At 39.8% G+C, this 23715-nt stretch overlaps 1 protein-coding gene across 1 annotated transcript in view; it reads right to left on the bottom strand.

Annotated features, from left to right (window-relative positions):
- The window catches only part of LOC5573815 (protein Wnt-1), a 57621-nt gene that overhangs the window by 18670 nt on the left and 15236 nt on the right, over window positions 1-23715 (bottom strand). The window contains exon 2 of the mRNA XM_021847307.1: window positions 10891-11153. Within this exon, the coding sequence (XP_021702999.1) occupies window positions 10891-11153 (263 nt within the window). The remainder of the gene's footprint in view (window positions 1-10890; window positions 11154-23715) is intronic.

Below are 23715 nucleotides of genomic sequence, written 5' to 3'. Positions count from 1 at the left end.
CTACATCATGACCTATCTAAAATCGCATGATAGAGCAAAGATACTCACAATCAGCCATGCAATTTAACAAAAAGTACCACCCACGTAACAAAAATTGCCCAATCTTCCTCCCTCAATTCCAAGATATCAATCTCCTCAAACAGGCCTCAATCACCCTGAATGGATTTGTCAATCACCGAAATGGACCATTGTGATTTGAAATCTCAGCTTGAAGCTGCTGACCCGTCTGATGCATTCCGGGGTTTTGTCCAAAAATTGCAATTTGCAACGCCCAAATGCAAATGAATGCATTTTCTTTCGTCAGTTTTCGTTTTCGCTTTTTTTTGCGAATCTTTCTCTCGCTTCCCTTCAAAGAGACAGGGTCGTTCCTCGATCGTCTTTTGTGCGAGCGTAAACGGGATGAACCCATCAACGAGACATCATCAAAGAGCTTCTCTTGTGGGCTTCTTATGCTTCGTGGTGGAGAGGGGCCGAGGGGAAAGCACAAAAACCCATCGTTACGCCCATTGCTCAATTTAACCATTAAACTAATTGTTATTTAACGAAAACTGCGCCAGGGACCATTTATTTTGTTTGGTTCGTCGAAATTTCGGGAGGCGGCTGACGAGCGCAACCGGATTTCCTTTCCTGGGTCCTTATGAGCGGGGAAATCGTTCGTTTTTTTAATTATTATCTCTGTGAGTCTATTATTCGCTGATGGACGCTGACGGTCATGAAAACCGGTAATTATCTCTCTCTGCCGCGGAGAGGTACGCAAAAAACAACACAAATCAAAAAGTGCGCCTTATTTTATCCTCTATTATGGGATTGAATGGGTGGAATGATCACAAATATTTTGGCGTTTTGTAGAGGATTCGTCTGAAGACAATCGGCGAGAGAGAGATAATAAGGATATGCGATTTTTGATTTTTCATGTCATGTTCAAATGTAGAAAAAAATCGATATGGAACAGACTTTTTCTAACACTTAAAAACTTCCACCAAGATTTTCATTTAAAATATCGTTAAGAATTCAACCAGTATTTTTTGGGATTTGCCTAATAATGCCTCCAAAAATACAAAGAAGTGTAGGGGACAGAATTGTAGTTCAAGGTTTCATTAACATTTCAAGCAAAAATGAAGGTGTTCTTAGATAAAATTCTGTTTGAAATGTTAACGAAACTTGAACAACAACTCTGTCCCCTACACTTTTTTATAGTTTTTAAAATTAGTCGTTTAAAATTAGTCACTTTGGAGGCATTAACAATTAGAATGCCCAACTAGCTTAAGTCCTTAAAACTGATTCTGTGGTATTCCGCGGTAAATTACGGAATCATCCAAAATATCGCATACCCTTAGGAGAAAAAGATCATATCTCCCAGCTGGGTCCCGGTAACAAAAGGGCTGTTTTGTCGAATTCATTCATTCATGGTTCCGCCGAATCACGTGGCGACAGCAAAGACGAAGCGGTTCCTCGGCGGAGATCGCTATCTGGCGTGCGGATGGTTGCGCGCAGATGTAGGGCAAACAGTCAGAACTGACGGACAGCTCTGGGACGCGATCCGATGGCGTGTGAACTCGCAAAATGTGATGTCGAAGTTAATATATTCAATTCGTCATCATCCGAGCCGGGGGATTAACATTTTTCGAGACACTTTTCCTTCGGTTGAAAGGAGGGTGGGGTACGAGTGGGAGGTAACGAGGGAGAGTATCAATTACCTACTGATGTCTGAATCTAAAAGTGGAAATCTGGATGAATCGTTGTTAAAAGCAAGGGATTTCAGCTCGAAAGAGGAAAGGGTCGAAGAGATTTAATCCAATAACATATTCATCATGACTTGTGCTGTGAGGTGATCCCGGTTTGGACCCCTGGGACGACGAGAGCGATGACTTACTTATAGAGCGATCATTTAGCTGATGCCCAAAATAAATAAACGACACGGCTCTATTCCATCAAACCCAGAGCTGACAAATCTCAATAAATCAATTAATATGAGATCTATCACACAGTGTTGTAGCACTTTCCAAGGGGAGTTCCGGACGAAAGACGCGGACAGCGCGAGTGACAAATGACATCAATAAAGATTAATCCGTAAGCTACCTCTTGGACTGGTTTCTCCTGCTTCAAATTCAAGCAGCACCCGAAAGGGATAACTTCTCGCTGTCAATGATCAATCAATTGCTGAGACTCGATTTCATTAGTCAGAAATTAATGGCATACAACGTTTGACGCATTTACAAACCGATCCAAGACAAATGAATTGTCAAATTTGTCTGCTCTGCGCCTCGAAGGCATGCTGATCGAACAACATTCCGCGCATATTTTACAGGAATTCGGATGATACGTAGAGAACATGGAGCAACAAACCCAGGCAAGGTGTCGACCGCCTTTCATTTATCGTGTGTCACACGCCTATCGTGTTTGCAATCACTGTTCTCCAAATTAGTTTGTCGTTGACTCAATACCTCTCGACAATAGCGCATTATCAACTTCAAACAAAGGGGTGTCGCCAAACGAAAGAAAACCGATAATAGCTATTACACCAACCCGAACCGAACCGAACACCGATCCCTAATTGCTTTACAACCTCGATAATAGAACACGGCCACGCAACAGCCTTGAGTACAATCGATAAACTCGCTCATTCACCCGTATTGACTCGGTGATGATCATCAACTCGTGAGCTGTCCAATAAACGTCATAATTTGGCAGAAAAACACATCTATAAAAGGCACCGGGGGTGATTCCCGAAAACGACTCGAGCCCAACGGCCTTCGGTCCTTCCTGGGAAGCACTGTTCACCTTTTGCTGTTCCCTACAGGCAGTTCTTCTTCCCCAGCGTAGTCTCACTCGTGATTGATATATTGAGCGGAAAATTTGACAACTCAATTGCACCCACTACTATACAGGACGAGGACGACGATGACGAAGACGAATACAACAACCGATGCATCTCGGAACGGAATCCCTACTTCAGCTACCAAGTGGTCGTCTGCAGCGGGTGACGAGGACTCCAGATGTGCGTGGATCAACTTCGGTCAACGCACTTGACTCCGCTTCCTTTGGGACACGAATCGGCCTGGAACGGAAGGTGAGGGCTAGAAGAATCAACAGGATACCGTTTCAATTCTCCTGCTCGACCCAGAGGCAGAATGGCCCAAGTTTTATGATGATTGATTTGCTGCTGCAGTCATAATTGAGGATCATCTAGGAAATTATTGGAAGCGATGGGTTGGGTTTTAGGCGTGAAATCGGTGTCGGAATGAGTGCTAAATTCTGCCGGAGTGCAAAGCAGGGAGCGTTGCTCCTTGGCAGGGGGTTCTCTGGATTGGTCTCCAGGGGCAAGAAAATATGAGCGATGCAAATTTGCTTGATTTAGGATTTGTGAAAGACAAACTATGGAGCTTATTCCAATGATGGAAAACATATGAGCATTTCCGCAATGAAAATTTTTTGCCAGATTGAAATTGAAGGCTTATTTGGTGTGCAGAACCAAATGGAACCATGGAACTTACCCGCCAAAGTTTATTTAAATCATTTGAATATCTCAGAAATATCCATTTCATCGAACGCTTAGATATTTTTCAACCCCAGAAGCTCGCCGTTTCCCGAAGCCATCACAAAACCCTACAAATGTGTTCACATCCAATTAACACCAATCAGGTTGATTTAAATTCAACGCACGCTCTCCAGCCGCATCGGCCCCAGTTGTGGCAACTACCGCGCACAAACGATCGAAAGTAGCTTTCCCACACTAATCGGCAAACCTCCGCTGCAGCCACAGCTGCACACCTGAAGTCAAACTTAACCCACCACCCACACACACTCTGCCACTGCCATTTTTGTTGCAGCAGCAGCAGCAGCCCACCTACGAACCATTCATTGCCGTTTATTTGCTGTTCCGCGTCCCTCTCCTCGGCTGACGTTGATGAGAAACGAAGACGAAGACGACGACTGAAAAGCCTCCTTTTATAAATCGCTATTGTAGGATCCATCCAAACGACTTGGACGAGTTGCACTCGTTTAGTCCACCGATGATGATGATCGTCGGAAGCCGACTGCAGATCGGTTAGTGTTTGCTCATAGATCCGCGCATTTCTGCGGCGAGCTTTGAAACAATGAGCGCCATTCATCCATCGTTTCTGCCGAATGCGCTCTCGGGCGCGCGATGACTCTTTCGTAATTATGTTCAAACTGAACACTGCGCGGCATTTTGCTACTGGCTTGCTTCCCACTAACAGAAGCGCGGACTATCACGTAGGTACCAGAGCTCTAGCTAATGGGGACGAATCGTGAGTGTGTCACTTTGGGATTCAACCCAAAACGTGTGAATCTTTTTCTGAGTTTAATGATATTTGATAATGATAGTTAGCTACTGATGTTTAATAAAAAAAAAATATACTTGCACCAAAACTTTTTCACGTCTTTCAACTATTTCGAATGGATTCAATACATTTCAACCCGATGATTTCGAGTCTTTTTGCGAGATATTTCGATTGAATACACAGACCATAACTTCCGAAAAGCTTAATATAACCTATACTTTGCAATAGAATTAAATGGACAAATTGATGTGAAGTTTTGCGAAAAAGTTACACGTCTTCTCGGTGAGAATCGAACTCAAGACTCCTTGATCTCTAGTTAGGGCGCGTTACCCCTGCGCCACAAGAGGACTCATGGACGCAGAAGTTAACCTGAATTCGATTACAGCTTAATAATCACGTGGTCCTTTTTCGCAAAGTGCACCTCTTTCGGAAGAATTAGATGCCCATCCAAACACAATGCTTTCTATTTATATCCAATATCTAGCCCGAGAGCGCATTATTTTTTAGGTAGTGAAAGTACCACACATCACTCGCCACCGACGTGCTGGCTGAGATTTCTAACTAGAGAGCAAGGAGTCGTGAGTTCGTTTCTCACCGAGAAGACGTGTAACTTTTCCGCAAAACTTCACATCAATTTGTCCATTTAATTCAATTGCAAAGTATATGTAATGTTCAACTATTCGGTAGTTGTTAAACTTCCGCCACGATTCATAATTAATTGCAAACAAGAACATTTAAAATTCCCAAGGAAAAGTATAAAAATATGTATTTGTTTGGAAAAATGTCGCGATTCTTGTTTTCAAAGTCGTGCCCGTACTTTCTGGGACACCATATATGCACAAATTTCCATATTTTATGTAAATTCAATTTCTTTGATGAAAAAAACCACAGATTTAAGCTGCTTAGGATCTCAATTTATTCAAATAGTTTATTGATGTTAAGAGTTTTACACTGGGATTGCGGTTCATTCGCTGGGCAGGAATTGTGTCCGGTTCGCCTAGTTTAAGCGCGAAAAAAGTATCGCGAAATGCATCAGTGTGTAGACTTTAAACTCTGTTGCATGCTTCTGTGGTGCGAGCGACTGAAACAAGATCAATCGTGTTCGGTTCGCGTTGTGGGAGTGTGAAAAGGTATTCGTGTTCAACGAGGATAGAAGATGACTGATGAGCTCGTTTCATGCTTATGATAACACATTTTTATCGTGGCATCGTCACATTTATGTAATTTTCAAACAAACAAAGGATGGTTTGTCACTACAGGTGTCGGCATAAACCCTTATTCCTGATTTTAATCACTTAAATATTCACATTCATTTCTTTTTTTGTCATAACTAAAATAACATAAGAATAGTTCGACATTATGAATGTCGGCGTACTCTTTCAGTCTTCTACCAATATATTTTCACCACGAGACAAAATGCAAAACTAGTTTGGGCCTGTTCACAAGTTCCATAAGGGGTGGGGTAGTATCTACAAAATGTTACAGCTCAAAAATGGTCAAAAATGGACATTTTCGGCGTAATGAAATTTGTGATCAAACCCTTTTAAGTATAAGTAAATTTTTCCTCATTATGCGCGGATTGCACTAGTGACCAAAGGTGACTCCCAGATCTTTTTCCTCCATCAGTAATCAACAACCTTCCCGTGATGATTGTGGAGATGCAGAGCGATTCTCAGTCGCTAGAAGCAACATCACACACTATCATTTCTCTCCCAACTGACTGTAAGAACTTGGCCGACGCCATTATTGATGAATTATATGAGATCTACTAAAATGTGCATTTCAAGAATAAGCGTAAAGCCCCATCCATTATTCGTTTAGATCGAAGTGCAATTAATACCGGTTCCGATCAATCCCGGAGTAATAACCATTCATTCTATGCTATGTGTTGCAATTTTTCTACTAAGTATGGAGTTTAGCTTTACTTCTCGAAATCCATTCTTGAACTCTTCGTTTCAAAATTCAGCCAAACACATATCTCACGTTGAAAACCTAGAATATTCTTTTTCTTTCGTTTCCCTTTTAGTTGCCCAACATTATATGACACATGAGGTAATAGAGTTATAATAGAATACTGAGAAGAATTTTTTCTGCAATCTATCCAAAGCCAAAAATAGCAAATTAAGTTACCAGATTTACGAAAATAGTGAACTTGAAAATCAAAACGGATCATCCTAAATTTAGATCAATTGCTCTATGTTATGATGGAGAAAAAACTCCATCTAAAAACCTATAAAATTCAATAAAAAAGGTAACATTTGGATCCAAAACAATATATCGCTTAAAAGCTTTATTGCAGAGTTTATTATCAGCTTCCCTGAATATAATATGAGAAGTCAAGAGACTGACAAATTTTAAGTATGAGAATGATAACGATCCGTTTGATCAATTGTGATTGTTGCATTCCCTACCATTGACTTCATAGCTGAGAAAACGTTATTTTAATAGTTCATGAACAACTTCCCTGCAAATAATATCAGAGATCATAACGAAAGTCTGATCATTTGGGGAATTTTGGTAAAATGAGCATGATAACGATCCATGTAGTCAGTTTTGGTCAGACTTGACAGAAACTCCTCTGTGATGCAAACAGGAGGCAATTTTGCCGTTTTTCTGAGAAGTAAAAACTAAACTCAAAATTTTCAACAAAATTTCTAACACACTCAAAATGTGAGGATCTCTCTCTCTAGTTGCGATGCTCATCTTTACTCCCGCTTCAAAAGAACTCTTGAGTGTACCGCCCGAACAAGACAGTACTCGGGGAGTTGTGAGAGCATTCTTTTTTTATGGAATTTTACTCTGTTGTGTTTTGTGCTGCATCTTCCTCGCTCATTTTTTGTTGCCTCTTTGCTTAGCATTTTTTCGCTCCCTCACAAAGGATCAAAGTCAGCACACTGCTCTAGAGTATGACATCGAACTCTGATGATGTTGGGGAGTTTTATCAATCCAGGTTTTGGTCAGTTTTAATACACACACTTTCTCCTGTAGACTATTTTTGCTTAGAAAACATTAAGTCAGCTGATGAACGGTTTCCCTGTATGTAATATGTTAAAGCATATACAAAACCTGATAAAATGGGGAATTTGCGTTAAACGGGCATGAGAGCAAACCGTGCGATCTGGTCCAACTACTGTACTCACATCTTTACATTCCTATCACCTGAAAAACGTAAGAGGAATGCAATCGAAAACCTGATAAATTGGGAAATTTGGGTAAAAGCTCGATCAGTGCTGTCATTTTTAATTCATGCACTCCCTCTCTAGACTATTATAGCTTAGAAACATTATGTCAATAGCCAGTGTTTGGATTTTGATCCAAAAAATCCGATCGAACCATATTCGGAGAATGTAACAGTTCGTGGCACATCACATTCGGAGAGCCCTTTGAATGTAAACATTCACTCTCCCGTTTGGTACGTAGCACGAGAGCGTTCAAGAGCAGCAGCTCTCACAGACTGCAACAGTATCGAGCCATTCGGGTGATATATGTTTTGCATAAAATTGGTAATAACTTTCATATTTGCTGGTAATGCAGCCTTCAACATCTTAATTATAGTCTATTGGACCATTGGACACCCCTTTGGTTACGTTACATAAAAAATATTCGGTCCAACTCGTGCACCCACATCCTGATATTTCTATCGTCTATAAATCGTTATTTCATACAGCTAACACACAGATTCCCTGCATAAAATGTGAGAAATCCTATTAAAAAAAACCTATTAAATATGGGTAATTTTGATAAAATGGGCTTGATAACAATCCGTGCGGCCATCAGAATCACTTTTATTCAATTCCTTAGACATTTTTACATAAGATAAAGGAATTTTTCTGGGATTACTCGTTTCGTTTAGAAGATACAGAATTCTTTGTCAGTTTGTTACCTTTTTTCCCCACTGTGTAATGGGTTAACTTCTATCGCAAAGTACTTCAAAACTGCAAGTAATATTTTTTGACATCAGTCAAACCCGTTAGTGACTCAAAACTGCATTCGGTGGCAATGATGCCATTTCTCCTAGTGATCTGGCAACACCTAGTGATCAAATCGTTCCATTAATGCTTTCAAACTTATTGAGCTATTCCACAATTTCACTTGTGTATAATGTCATATATTGCTTTAAAGTTTTAAATTTCAGGCAAATTGCTGCTAATTAACTCTTTGGCAAGAACACATCGAGCCAACCGTTTGATACTGACATGAAATTATTCTGGGGATGGCCTTACTTAACACTTGGCTTTACTTTCGGAAAAGTGGCCGAAAACAATGGCTTTATTTGATATGCCCTCCAAAAAGAGCCTTTTTTGTGAATGGATTCAAAAAAGTGACCAAGTTAGTAAGAAGTGAATCGCTACCAACCCTGTGAAGTTGTATTCACTCTGAGCACAACTATTACATTGTTCGAGAGTTACTTTTTTGGAGCCTTCCTTAGCCGAGTGGTTAGAATCCGCGGCTACAAAGCAAAGCCATGCTGAAGGTGTCTGGTTTCGATTCCCGGTCGGTTCAGGATCTTTTCATGATGGAAATTATCTTGGCTTCGCTGGGAATAGAGTATCATCGTACCTGCCACACGATATTCGATTGCGAAAAATGGCAACTTTGACAAAGAAAGCTCTCAGTTAATAACTGTGGAATTGCTCATAAGAACATTAAGCTGAGTAGCAGGCTCTGTCCCAGTGAGGACGTGATGCCAAAAAGAAGAAGAAAGTTGGTAAATCCTAGCGTCAAATGTACTTCAATAATTCCCACCTGAATCAAATCTAGTTTCAATAAATCTAGATCCGCTTCAGTAACCAGTATTTCTTCTTCCATTATACTCAAAGATCACATCACAACTACAACCAGATTGCTCTACGCATAAGAAGTGAAAATCCTCTTAAAAGATCTCTTCGCTTTCAATCTCTTCTCATCCTTTGGATGAGGTGCTTATCTACCTCTTAATTTCATCATTTACTCGTCGAAAATCGAGCAACCGTGTGGTCCCAGCCATCCAAGCCCAAGTGCCACCGCCAAGTGGCCATCCATCTCCGGCGATATCCCTCGGCCCGAGAACTCCTCATCTCGGGTGGAACAAAGATTGATCAGCTTGCGATAGACGATCACGACGACGAAGAGGACCGATCGCGACGCGACCAAAACGACGACAACGATGATGATGCGACCGGTTCGACCGGCTTCCGATCCGTTTCATCTGCTGCGTGCGGCTCGGACCCGAGAGCAAATCGAAGCGGAAAAATTCGACCGTGAGAATATTTTTATCGCGATTTTATCTCCTCACTTCGATTTGTTTATCGCACCGAGGCAGCGCCACCAAGTGACTAACCGACCGACCAACCGACCGACCAACCGACCACTTCGGAATGGTCCTAATTGACCAGCAAATTAAGGCTACCTCGCTGCGATTTGCCTCAGACACTGCGGTTGACCACACACTACTGCTGGATGAAGCATCTCTACGCCTCCTCGCTCCAACTCTCTTTCATCTATCTCCATCCCGCTACAACTTTATTACCAGAAGGCAATTAAAAGCTATAAATCTTGTCACACGGCCTACTACCACACACCACAGATCTCCTGAGCCCAAGAAAGGTTGTGGTCCAACCGCACAATATTGAATCGTCGCGCCGCTAGATGCGAAGACGAAGACAAGGCCGATCTAGCGCCCTCGGGCTGACGAACGAACGAAAGCCCAAAGGTTCCGACTTTTATGACGAACCGGGACGGGAAGAATCCAGCGTCGAACGGACCAGACACCGATGACAGTTTCAGTTTTTAATGTCGCAATATATATTTCACATTTTGAGGTCCACCAAGGTTGTACCGAATTACCGAAAAAGGGAGACCCGAAGCGAAGCCGAACATTTTTGCACCCGTTTCGGATGGATGTCTGGAAACAAAAGGGAGCTTGTCTAGTCGCACCGCTATGAGAGAGATCCGATCCAATGCCAAACCCTATTAAAGCGTGTCAATACGTATTAATAAATGATTTTATATGGGCCATAAATCAGGGGTTTTTGTGGATTGGCTAAATGGTCTGGATTTTTTTTTCTGTTTTGGTATTTCTACAACATTGGTATGGAATGAAACGATTTTGGGTCAATCTACAGAAGCACGTTGTTTCAAACAACGAGATGAGTGCCTTTCGACGATCTATCGATAGTTTTTCGATATAGATGAATTCTACATTGAACAATCAAGTCAAGTTTGGACGTTGACCGAAAGCTCAATTGGCGTCAATTCGTTTTTATTCTGAGGAAATCGATTTGTGTAAGATTGATCGTGCATTGGTATTCGAGGCAGTTTGCTTGTTGACCTCTATGCGTAGACATCTTGAAATAGATCATGTTTTCTACGCGATCACGATCACATCTGCATATTGACACGCCAAATTTATTTCACACGTCCAAATCGATCCAGCCAACGATGTTTACATCTCAATTCATCCAAAAACTCGTGCGTATTATCATCCAATTACAGCCTCCCCGTCAACCAACTCAGCTGTCAATATCCGCATTACACTTCGTTTGACACCTCTGAACCCTACAATTGTTTCCCCAACTGATTAGCAGTCCCTCCCTCACGCACTTACCTCGTTCAACGATCTTCCCAAAAAGATTCTTCCCTCGCAGGAAGTTTCTCGTCGAGCAGTTCCACCTCCGGTTGCGAAACTGATGCTGGCACTCGTTGATGGCCATGTTGGCGCCCTTGGCAATGGCCGCCAGCACGCCGGGATTCTCCCTCGCCAACCGCCGCTGTTTCCGCCTCAGGGTAGCGTGGATCGCCGGGTCCATGTAGATCATGCCGTTCGCCAGCGGCGAAATGTTGTTCGGTTCTCCGGCCTTGGCGATTCCCCTGTGGAACAAGAGAGGGAGGAAAATCATCTGTTAAAAAATCCGAGTTCTGGATGCGCTTTGACTCTGTCGTAGGTAAGTCAAGGGGAAGTTTGTTTTTCTCTGGGATACCAAAATTCTTTCGGTCAACAGCGGAGAATTCACCTGCTTTGTGGAAGAAAGGCAGGTAGAAGGTAAATAACGTATCGACCGGAACAGAAAATGGATGGATTAACTCTTGCCATGTGAGGGGGCTTTCAGGTTGAAGATTGACTCGGACAAATATTGACCTAGGAAAGGACGCATCAAATTTCACACAACTCCGACACATTCAGTTGATTGAAAAATGGCAGGAAGTAACAAGTTTGATTTCAACTCCAGCATCGGAATTTGAAAAATGAATCTTCACAGTGACTTCCCAATTTTGGCAACAGAGTTTTTTTCAATATTTGACAAATAATCAAATCCTTGTTGATAACGATTTCAATAAACGTGTTATTGAGAAGTTGGACGCTATCCTTGGACGAGAATATTTTTATAATCTTGCGTCTTTTTATAGAAATATAGCATATTGTTCCCGTCCTTTAACTGAAACAGAAATTTGGGACCTTAAAGATAGATTGACACATCCTCAAATAAACGAGTGTTTCCCTGGCCACGTCCTTACAACAGCGAGATTCAATGAGTTCTTAGAAATCTTTTCGAACGATTTGCACACACTTCTGCAACTTGTCATTTTAGTTGTGTGTTATTAGTTTAATATTTTTTGTTTGGGTTCTAAGCTTTCCATAAAAGTGGCAGTTTGAGGTTTAACTCATTTCATGCTGCTTCGGTAAGCAGTAGACGCATTTCCAGAAGAATTTCTCTAATAAAATTCAGTAATAAATTACTGTCAGAAAAGAAAAACCTCAAAATTTGAGCCAAAAATATTAACATTTACAGCTGGCGCAAGCAACTTGATGATGAATTTTCAAGTTATCAAAAATGACCTTCAGTATAGTGTACATAACTTTGTTATTTTTTAATAAATTTTGAAACTTTTTGCATCATTCTCTTCAAAATCAAGACAAGTCCTTATTTAACTCAGACGATTAAATTTGTTTGACCATAACTTCATGAATACTTAACCGATTTCATTTTTTACATTTTGAAGCTATTTTAATTGTTTTACTTACTGTGCATGCAAAATATTTACCTAAAAACAGATTTTCACTAGATTATTTAACGAAAGTTACACAAAAACAAGTTTTTTTTTTTAACGAAAAATATCGTTTTTTTTTCATATTTACGTTTTTCTAAAGCTGAAACTGGTTCTTCTCTTGTGTTCAACCTTTAGAAAGTCTATGCAACAATTTTCAAATAATTTTGTAACAAAAATATGTTTGCATGTTTTAACACATAAATGCACTTTTGAGCTTTAAAACAAGATGCTTTATAAACTTTAGTTTTAAAGTAAAAATGCAGTTTCCGGCATTTTTCACTAAAAAACATGTTTTTGGGTAGTTTTTGTTGAATAAGTAAGCCAAAACCAGTTTTCAGGTAACTGTGTTGTATACACAGTTTGACAACAATTTGATTTGCTTCAAAAGCATGACAAAAGATTTGGAATCGGTTAAGTATTCCTGAAAAATGATTGAACATAGATGATCAGTAAAATGTGCAAAACTTTGTAGAAAACTACTTATAACTAGTTTTGAATTTAGACAAATTTAATGTTCTCCAAACTTTAAATAAATTTAAATTTGAAGAGAATGGTTCTAAAAGATTCAAATTTGTTAAGAAAATAACGATGTTATGATGACTTTACTGAGGGTAATTTTTCATTACTAGTAAATTTAACTTCAAGAAGCTTGCGGCACTTCAAAATCTTAATATTTTTTGTTTAAACTTTGAGGTTCCTCTTTTTATGTTCTCCAAATTCAGAAGAGCATACGAATTTTTGGCCTTGAGAACTTTCGAAAAATAAGCCGCACCCTAATGCTCACTAACGTCGCCTGAAAAGTGGCAAAGTCTCGAGTCTCTTGGCTAAAATAATGATAATCCTAGGGCTACTGAACAACTTTGTCGAAGACGCCATCTTTCTAAGTGGTCAGAATCCTGAGATATCCGTAAACCAAAGGTTTAACGCACACTAGCACTGCTTGGTGATAGAATTCCGAGATCTGAATGACCATCGCATGTCAGCCATTGAGCTATTGCACAACTCTTCCCAAGACACCATTCTTCCAAAACATCAGGATCTAGAGATATACGTTCCAAAGGTTACAATTTTATCCCACCTCAAGTTTCATATAGTGCAAGTTCGAAAAAGCGCCCTTAACGGACAAGCTATCAACTACCAAATCGTTTTTCTAAAGGCTCACACGCCGTATCAAGTTTTATAGAGCCGAACTAAAAGGATAATCCGAAATTCCTAAAGGTAGATCGAAGACAGTACTGTACTATCTCTTGAGATATTCAACAATACACCCAAATTGATGGAATCCCATAAATCCTGGGTCTTCTAAACGCCCCTGACCATGCGTGTTATAAGAAACTTGACTGTGTTTAGCTTACAAGTACCATTTTACCAGTGTTGCCAGCGTACAAATGATTGCGTGTCGCTTTCCCGAAAACAATGTGTAATACAAAATGCAGTCTTAAAATTTGCTCATAATTATTTTTAAATAACGTGCAGAAAATTTGTTATATTGAGATTCATCGATTTTACTTGAGCAGTGTTGCCAGCTGTGACAAAATTTTGAACCCCTCATTAAAAACTAGATTAAGGTTGAGATACTCTTGTTGAACATTCAATTTTTCTATTCCTTTCAAGTTTTATGATTTTGAACTTTTCCTAATTCCTAAAGTTTGCAATCCATGCTTCAACTTTGCCGAATATCTCGGATCAGTATTTCCACATCTAGACGTTGAATTTTAATATAGTTGAGGGGGTTAGAAGCAAAGGAGAGTAAATGATAAAAGCCTAGTTTGGAGAAAATCGACTTTGAAGATTTTGTAGCAACTTTCATTCCGTACAAATTGTATGGGAGCCAAAAAACCTAGCCACTCTTCTACGAATTATGCTATTTTTTTCTGTTGGACGGAAAAATCACCTACACCCCTTTGTGTTTGTGCCCCTTAATTATAACCCTGCTATTTCTACTGCCGATACTATTTACGACCCCCCAATAACGGTCGTAAAAAGAGGTAGGAGTTTACTTAACTCAAAGTCAATCACAATATCACCCTTTGCGTTCAGGTCACTCATGTACTCCTTATTAGCCCACGATTTTTTTATTTATGTATGACCAAAATCAAATATATGATAAACCGAACATGTCAAATCATCAATATTCTCGTAAAATTTACCATGTTTGCTATCTCATAAATCTTGCTTGTTTGTATTATGAACTATTATTTTATAACGATACGTTGCAAGAAGTAAAACATGACAAAACACTCGGCTAAGGAAGGCTTCCAAAAGGAATACTCCCTTGAAAACTCACCACAAATGAGCTATGCCAGAAGATCTCAGTCAATTCGGATTCTGCCCTGAGATAATAAAAACTAGTGTGGTTTTCAGTTAGTATGTGCACTCAGTACGTGATGTCGCAGCTTCTGGGTTCAAAGTTGACCTAAGGAAGACTGCCAAAAGTTTCGTAGCGATTTATGTGCATGAATTTAAACGGTGATAAAAATACATGCAAAGTGATGTTTCAGAATTTAGAAACATAAAATACTCGCCTTCTTGTCAAAAACGGAAAGCACTGTATTCTTAATCGCGCCAAAAATCATATGCTTCAGCATGCCTCGAATTGGTTGAATCAACAAACTCGTTGACGCCAAGATGTTGCTACTACGAAATCTCCAGCAGCGAAGTCAGTGTTTCGTTACGAAATGGTTGTTGTTTTATGCAAATGATGTGTGCGTACAAAACTGTGAACTAGTTGTGAACGACGCACGACGCAATTGGGTGATAAATGGTAAACAAGCTTCTGATCGTTCCTCGACTGGCGACAATTCGGCGACAAATACAACCCACAAAACTAACAACCGAAAACTGTACTCCTGTCTATTTCGGCGCAGACGACAATAATCTCCGACAGTTCCGGGAAACCGCAAAAGTGTGATTAACATTCACCGCAGCCGCCCAGGAAAGTGGCTCATATTCGGAATCGGAATTCCTGACCAGCCACGCTTCATAACTCATTCCGGTGTAATTTAATAATCATCTCGCGCGGTCCGCGACTCCAAGCCGGACCATCCATCAGAGAAGGAAGCGACGACAAATGGAACCACATCTCCGCGAGTTTGCCACCAACGCCACCACCGCGGGACCGTTTCTTGTCGCGACGAATTTTTATTAGACTGGTTCGAATTATGTGACAAAAGCATAGATTTGCTATTGCGTACGTATAATTCCCTCATGACAGTTGTGGATTTGCAGAACTGTACTCTATCCATCAAAGTTACAAATCTTCTCTGCAAGACCGTCCTTAGTCTAGTGCTGAAGGTGTCTGGGTTCGTTTCCCAGTCGGTCCAGGATCTTTTCATAATGGAAATTTCTTTGACTTCCCTGGGTATACAGTATCATCGTACTTTTCACACGACATACGAATGCGAAAATGGTAGCTTTGGCAAAGAAAGCACTTAGTTGATAGCTGTGTAAGTGCTCTGTACACAATACGCAAGTAACCCCCAAGCATCCAATGCTCCAAAACAGCGATAAAGAGCTATAACATAGCTAAAAAGTCGTTGGGCTTCGTGGCCGTGCGGTTAGTGTTACCATCGAGTCAAGGGGTGTGGGTTCGATTCCCGCTTCAGTCCGGAAAATTTTTCGTCAGGAAAGTTTTTCGACTGTGCCACTGGACGTTGCATGCTAGTCCGTTATCAAGTGTGGTGCTTCCTTTAAAGGGCAAATCGTCCACTGGAAGCATTAACGTGTCGGTGTCTATTTAAGTAGATCTATATTGGCAGATTTGTCCCAATGAGGACATACAACCCTTGAACCAGTCTACCATGGCCGCGGTACGTGTGTGACAAAGTGGTATTGCCATAAAATCGCCCGCAATGATCATAAAAAGAGCGAACTGTGACTGACCACGCTTGAGACCTCGCCGTCGCCGCCGTGAGCATGTTGTTTTGTTGAATGTTTAATAAGCTGCCGGGACCGTTGAGCATGATGATGATGACTACCGCATGACTGGTGGATGCTGCGGATGGATGCTCTCTCTATGCTGTTTGACGACGATGGCATTTTGTCATTCGGGAAGGGCAGTCCAAGTCGCCAGCCACAATTGGACGGAGGACTCCGGAGGTGCGTTCCGTTTTTGTTGGTGGTAATGCGTGCAGATATGCGTACAGATATTAGAGTGCCGGAGACCATAATGTATGGTAGACGATGACGAAACCCGTCGCGTGGTGGCGCTTTATCCCCAAATGGGCATTTTTCGATTGCAATCGTGGCGCGAAACCATTCGGGGATGGTAAGAGAAAGTGTGGATGAAAGCCGGGTGACAGTTGCTTTTTATAGGTGGACAGCAATATTGTCTTCTGGTTAATCGGTAATCTGAGGAGGAGCTAGTCCTAACTGAAAGATTCTACTAGAGCGCTAGTACCGTTTTGATTCATATTACGGACAGCTTCAAATTCCGGACACTCTCGATTGTATGGGAAACATTTCACACGAAATGTTTCAATTTTCGCCGTCCAAAAGTTCTCATTCTCGAGGCTCGTTTTATTAGGTTTTTTCCATAAATATCATTGCAAATTTATAATGCCCAACTACCTTAGACGTCTCTTAAGTGGTTGAACGATTTCAATTGATGATTTGACTGTTCCATTAATGATTATCATGAGCTGTCCGTAATTCGAATCAAAGCGTCCGGAATATGAGGCAAAAGTGAGGGAGCGTCCGGAATAAGAATCATGAAAAGGCCACACGTTTTGATTTATTTAAAATTATTCAAGTTGCGGACGCGTATTCTTTACCCACCATCCGAAAGTTAAGGGCTTCCGACGCTCGATAACGTTAAAAAATCATACAGAATGATTTATTTTGTATGGTCCAAGCTGGGTTATACTTCACTGAGGCCTTAAGTGTCCGTAATATGAATCAAAACGGTATCCATCGTATTAAGCTTTGAGCAGTGAGAACCTGCAATTTTCCCATTATTGCAGTGAATGATGCTGATACAAACCGATGCCAAACAATTATTGTTACAGATAACTCTCCCTTACTCGATATTCCGTATCTCGATATCGCGTTAGAGAACCATAGTAAAAGTTGGTTTTCATGGCAAACTCGATGGTCCCTTGGAACGCAGTTGCACTGCTTTTGTGTTCTGTAACTCGATACCTCCCTAGCTCGATGGTCCCTTCAATATCGAGTAAGGGAGAGATGACTGTATTATTATTCTTTCTCAAAACGGGTTTCACATTGTACAATGAGGTTTTGATTAATCTTGATCATTTATTGGAAGTATTGCGATGAATTTTGTTGAAACTTGCCGTTTTCTCGATTCGTCGTATCGTTTTCATTTCTGTCGCAATCAGTTTTCAAATTCGTCTCACAACTAACGGCTCACTGTGCTATAGTGAGTGGTCAAAATACAGCTTATCAACGCTATCATGACAGCTGTCTGCAAAAACGACACAATCAAAGAAAACATTTTTTTTTTTTGCATAAGAATTGACTTAGGTGCGATATCATTTTCCTCCAAAATTAAGAGTACAATGTGTGAACTGAGCTCCACACTGTTGCTAGCGTAAAATAGTAATCCGAACGACTTGGTAAACCCTTCCGTCAAAGAAGCTCACTGTTTCTTCGTTATGAAGAGAAGAAGCCAAGACTTGTGGTTGCTAGAACTATTATATATGTTACTTAGTACGATTCGAGGAATTAAAGCAACCCGGTCCAGAAGAAGGACAAGTAAGTCGTGAACCGTTTTAGTTACTGTCAAAAGCTGTCTACAAATGTGGTGTTAAAACTCTGCTAGCAGTTATTACCGCTAGCACAGAAGTAGATAATTGCTTGCGTTTAGGATGTTCTTCTTTCAACACTGACAGTTTCTTGAACTATCACTAAAGATTTATCCTTTTTTCAGAATAAGCTGAATAAATTCTTTGAACTTCAGCTTCGAAATTCGTTACAAACACATGCTAGAAGTTATGAGCTATAAGCTGGAAGCCTGAAGCAAGAAGATAGAAGCTAGCAACTAGAAAATAGAAAAAAGAAGCTAGAAGCTAGAAGCTTAAAGCTAGAAGATAGAAAATAGAAGCTAGAAGCTAGAAGATAGAAGCAAGTAGAAGCTAAAAGCTATAAGCTAGATGCTAGAAACCTGAAGCCTGAAGCTAGAGACAAGAATTTCGAATCTATAAACTAGAAACTATAAGCTAGAAGCTAGAAGCTAGAAAGTAGAAGCTAAATGTTAGAAACTAGAAGCCATGCGGTTAGTGTCATCAGGCATTAAGCCGCATCGTACTAAGGAGTACGGGTTCGATTCCCGTCCCAGGCCGGAAAGCTTTTCGTAAGGTATGCTTTCCGGCTGTGCCACTGGGCGTTGCATGCTAGTCTGTTATCTAGTAAGGTGCTTTTTTCAAAGGGCAAAATACCAACTGGAAGTATTAATGTGTCCGTTTCTTTTTCAAAATGGTATCTAAAGAGGTCCCAGAAAAATCTTCAGAGGCTCCTACACAACTGTTCCATAATTCTTAAAAAAAATCATCCTCAATTTTCAGCAACTCATCCAGGGATTCCTTCAAAAGTTCTGGTGGATTTTCGCACAAAACTCCTCCATTAATTTTATTCAAGAATTATCTAGAGGTATTTCTCCAGAATTCGATTCAGGAATTCCTTGGGTACTACAATGCGTGTACCATCAGTAACTTTCACATGTATTATAAATAAAGTTTCCCAGGGATTACTCTACAAGTTTTCCCAGGGACCCTCCAGAGATGAATCAAATAAAACATCAATCGATCTCTATTTTTTTTTACTCTAGGTGAACTTCATTATATCTCTACAGGAATCTATTGAGAAGTTTACCTCAAACTCCTCAATATATTAGGTCATGAATTTCTCATATAAGTTCTCCAGCAATTTTTGCAGTAATTCCAGGAATTCCTTCTGCTTTTTTTCAGAAACTTCTGTAGCATTTGACTAAGATTCTTATAATTATTTTTCCAATAATTATCCCGAAAATCATCTGCATTAAAAAAAAAACTACCGCTTATTTTTTTTTGCGGAAATAACTAAATTAATAAAATTTGAAATTTTGTTTTGTTAATTCTGTACTCTGGTATCGTATCTCTAGGGAAATTCTTTAAAATCCTCGAGTAAATTTTTAAAAATTCTTGAAGATGAAATTGTATGAAAAAATAATAAAAAAAATGACTGAATGAATTCCAAGACGATGTAGGACTTTCTTGGAAAATATATAAATAAAAGTCTATAAAATATCGAATATTTTTTTTTAATTTCTTGGGATTTCCGTAAACGAAAGCTAGAGAAATCTTTGGAGTGATATTTTAAGGAATCTTTGGGTGCCTACCTGGATACATTTATACTAAAGTTTCAGAAGTAAATCATTGAAAAAGTGCATAAAAAAACACGAGCTATTGTAATTGTCATTCCCAAAAACATTTAGAAAAAAAACCCTTGTAAAATGTCTGGTCAGATAATTTGTAGAATCCAATTGAAAACCTTTATCACCTGATTCCTGTTTGGATTTCTTCTTGGTTTCAAAAAGTTTGTTATGATTTCTGCAATTGCAAAAACCTTACCAAGTGAAAAAGCTGAATTAAAATCTGCCAACATTTGGCCAAGAAACTTTCATCAGCATTAGGAACAAGTTTGCTAACGATCTAGAAATACAAAATCATTAGAAATCCTGTCCCGAAATCTATCCTATTTTGCCAGGAATCTTTCATTGATCGTGAGAAATATACGCCAGGGATCTCTTCTGAGATGTCCCGAGTATACCTCATGAAGTAGTAAAAGTAACCTAACTATTATTTTTTTTTTCAATCTCTATAAACCCTCTGACTATACACAGGTATGTCACATTCCTCGCAAAATGCTTTTGGAATGACATCACGTACCATCATTTAGCATCATCGATTGACTCATCGAACGACACTGCCACAATGCATACAAATAAGGCACACCATCACTGGAAGCACATTGTTCTCCTGGTGGGTGCTGTTGCTGCTCTTGTTGGAAAATCGTCTCGTCAATCAATTTCGAAAGCTGTTAGCGTATATCTTTATATGCGCATGCACTCATATTGATTCATGCTTATTTTAAGCCAGCACTTCCTCCCAGATGCACACACACCCACCTCACACCACACCGTTCGAGTTCGATGATATCACACCAAATTATGTCGTTAAACCGACGCAGCTTCCTTAATTTATGTAAACCTCCCAAAAAAAACTCACCATTAAAAGGCCATTAGCTTCCCATTAGGCACTCTGTTTTTTCCCTACGTTAATCTCCTGGGCCGTAGGTTTACGGAGGTTTTTTTATGGCTGGATCTCCTGTTTTTGAGACCGTTGTTGGTTTCGATACTGATTAATTGGATATTTATGGACTCATATGGATTGAGGTGGGGTCACACGGTTCGGGTGACCTCTAATGGGTTCAGTAGCTACTTTTTGAACGGCTATATCTGTTGTACAATAGCCCAACATTATTACGTACGGTGTCCCAAAGTGCTCTTTCACTACTAGGGTGGCTTTCAACCGAACCATAAGTGATAGCGAACCACACACTGTTGGATCGTTAGTGGAATGGATCACTTCCCGTACCCGTAGATCGAGTGGAAAAACATGACTTCGATAAACACGGCAGCCAACTGCCACCGAGTTCGATCCCGGCTTGTAATCAATATTGCAATCATCGTCAACGTTGATTATAATTATTTGTGTAATTAATTTTATTATTTAACCAGCATTATATGGCATTTAACGAACTCGTTAACATAATTTATATGCGCTCGGTTACATTTTCATCCACGTTTCGCGCCTTGTCATCGCGTTTCGCGTTTCGTACGCGCGTTGATCTTTCATGCAGATTTGCAACCTGAGCCCGTAGCCTTCGTCGTCAGTCTGTCAGCAATTGATTTGTATTCGCTGGCTGTCATCTCTTTCCCAGGGCCCGAGCACGAAAATCCGAACAAACGAGCATAGTTTTGCGCTAATTAAATTAAACTTTTCCCTTCGTTACTCGGGTGCATTTAATTGCAGCATTGTTGCACAATGCAATGGCCAGCACTCTCCATTTCGATGTGTGGCTTGGGAGTGAAATGGTGGTACCGTTGCGACCCGAATCGATCACTATCTTGACGCTGCGCAGTCGTACCTTCACCTTGTCATAAAACCGTGTTTTAGCGGTTTGCTTACGCGTCTCCCATGGTCTTGAGGTGCCAAACGATCTTGGGGAGCTTTTAATTGCGTCAGCAGCTCTCCGCGGACCGGGGATATAAAATCAGTGCAGTTCTGTAGGATTATGTTGATTTCGTAATGATATCTTTCCAGGTTGATTCATACGTTACATTCGTAAAAGATGGAATGAATTTGACACTGAAGATGTCCTTCCATGTTCTTTATGATGATATCCTTCATTTATTCTTGTTCATCTTTTTCAGCAACATCCTTCATTAAGATTTGGAGAATGAGTTTCCAATATGGGATGATAAGTTTATACTTACATTACAGTACAAGCGTGTATGGAAAATTTATCAAAAATTTTCCATAGTAATTTCCATATAAACCTACATTATCTATGGGTCACTTTTAAATCACCACCTAGAAAGCTGAAAATTTTACAGAACTCTATTTTTATGGTTATGAAAGGAGCATATGGGAGATTGGATTTTCAGACATTTTAAAAATTTGAATCGCCCTAATGTCTCGTGCATTGAATTAAAAAAAAAGAAGTTCATTTATTAGGACGACCTCTGAACTAAATTTTTACTACAATCATACTTGTTCAATGTAAACTATTTTTTGTAAAATGCTGATCAATATCGTCCAAACAATTCTAACAAATCTTTCATTTTGAATAGACTCGGGAAAGATCTTCGATAGATCAAAAAAATGAATTTCTTAACGTATATCGAATGAGAATCACAAAGGGATCAAAAATTGTTTAATATTCATATTTGATGCACGCCTAATTATAATAAAAAAGTATACGCTACCCGTCATAAATACGGACTCACTTGAAAAAGTATTGCAACACTCAACTGAATATTGAATCACCCTGAAAAGTTTAGTACCACCTCAAAACAGGAACACTTATGATGCTATGCATAACCCAAGATGCTGATGTTCTTAAGCAAGGTTGTTCAGCAGATCAAGGACATACGGAAAGCAAATAGTTTGGTTCGCTAGAAAAATGAATTAGAAAGTTCGAATATTCGGCAAAGTTATTCAGAAAGACAAAGACATCCGGAATGTAAACAATTTGATTATAAATTCTGCCGCTAGGTGGCGCTAGTGAACATTAAAAAAATTAGCATCTATCTCATGATACAAGCAAAAAATTTGTGCGGTAAAAACAACCATTTTAGGGGGTTAACTTGAGCGCAACCACCGGCAATTTTCAGCAGACCAGAAATGCGCTGGATTTTACCATGTCTGTAGTCGAAATCAGATTGTTGTAAGTTATTTCTGTCAAATATACCAGTAATGTGGTGGAATGTACCGTAAACATAGTAAATTGGTCTGAAATTGCATGGTAGTTTCAAGAATGGGCGTAGTCAGCTAAAAATAGCAATTTTTACTAAAGAATTTTTTTCCGTGTAATATAGAAAGTTCGAGTCCTCAACAAAGTTGTTTAGGATATCAAAGACATCCAAAATACAAATAGTTTGGTTTGAAGTTTACCCGCTAGGTGATGCTAGTGAGCATGTAAAATTGAGCATTCTGAACTAGTTCTATCTTGTGATCCACTTTAGATAGGGGAACTTACGTATTCTCGGCAGTCTAAGCCGGTACCGCGCTTCTTCTGTTATTTTCTCGAAAATCAGCAGTCAAATTACGTGTTTGTATGTTCAGATTTAAATCGATTCACACCGACAGACTTGTTAAAATCTTGTTGGAAACGTTTTCACAACGCTGCGAACATCTCTTTTCAGTGTGATTATTGTCGGCAGCCTCATTCTCATCGGCAGCTTTCCCATAAAGGCTGCAGGCGAATCAGTTTGGCAGCTCCAAATCAGTAACATTTTGAGGCGTTTTCATTTGAATTGATGACATATCTGGCGAAATTGTTTGTTCCGTGTCGGAAATCTCATCAGCGGGAAGCTGACAGAACAAGGAATCATCTGAATGTTTTCATTTGTGTGTTTTGATAGAAAAATACTGTGTATTTGGCGTTTGAAATTTGGTTGCCGATAATAGTCGAATGGTGCCGAAGCCGTTAGTCTCCTTAGAAAGATCTAGTCTACGGTAAAGTTGTTCAGAAAGTCAAGAGCATTCGAAAAGCAGATAGTTTGATTTATAATTTTGCCATCAGGTGGCGCTACTGATACTTAGTGAACATGTGAAATTGAGAATTTTAGGATAGTTTTACATTGTGATTCGGATGAAATAGT

Source organism: Aedes aegypti, chromosome 2, assembly GCF_002204515.2.
Source record: "Aedes aegypti strain LVP_AGWG chromosome 2, AaegL5.0 Primary Assembly, whole genome shotgun sequence".
NCBI classification, from domain to species: Eukaryota; Metazoa; Arthropoda; class Insecta; order Diptera; family Culicidae; genus Aedes; species Aedes aegypti.
The sequence above is the reverse complement of the archived record's forward strand: the minus strand, read 5'-3'. Positions and strand labels throughout refer to the sequence as shown.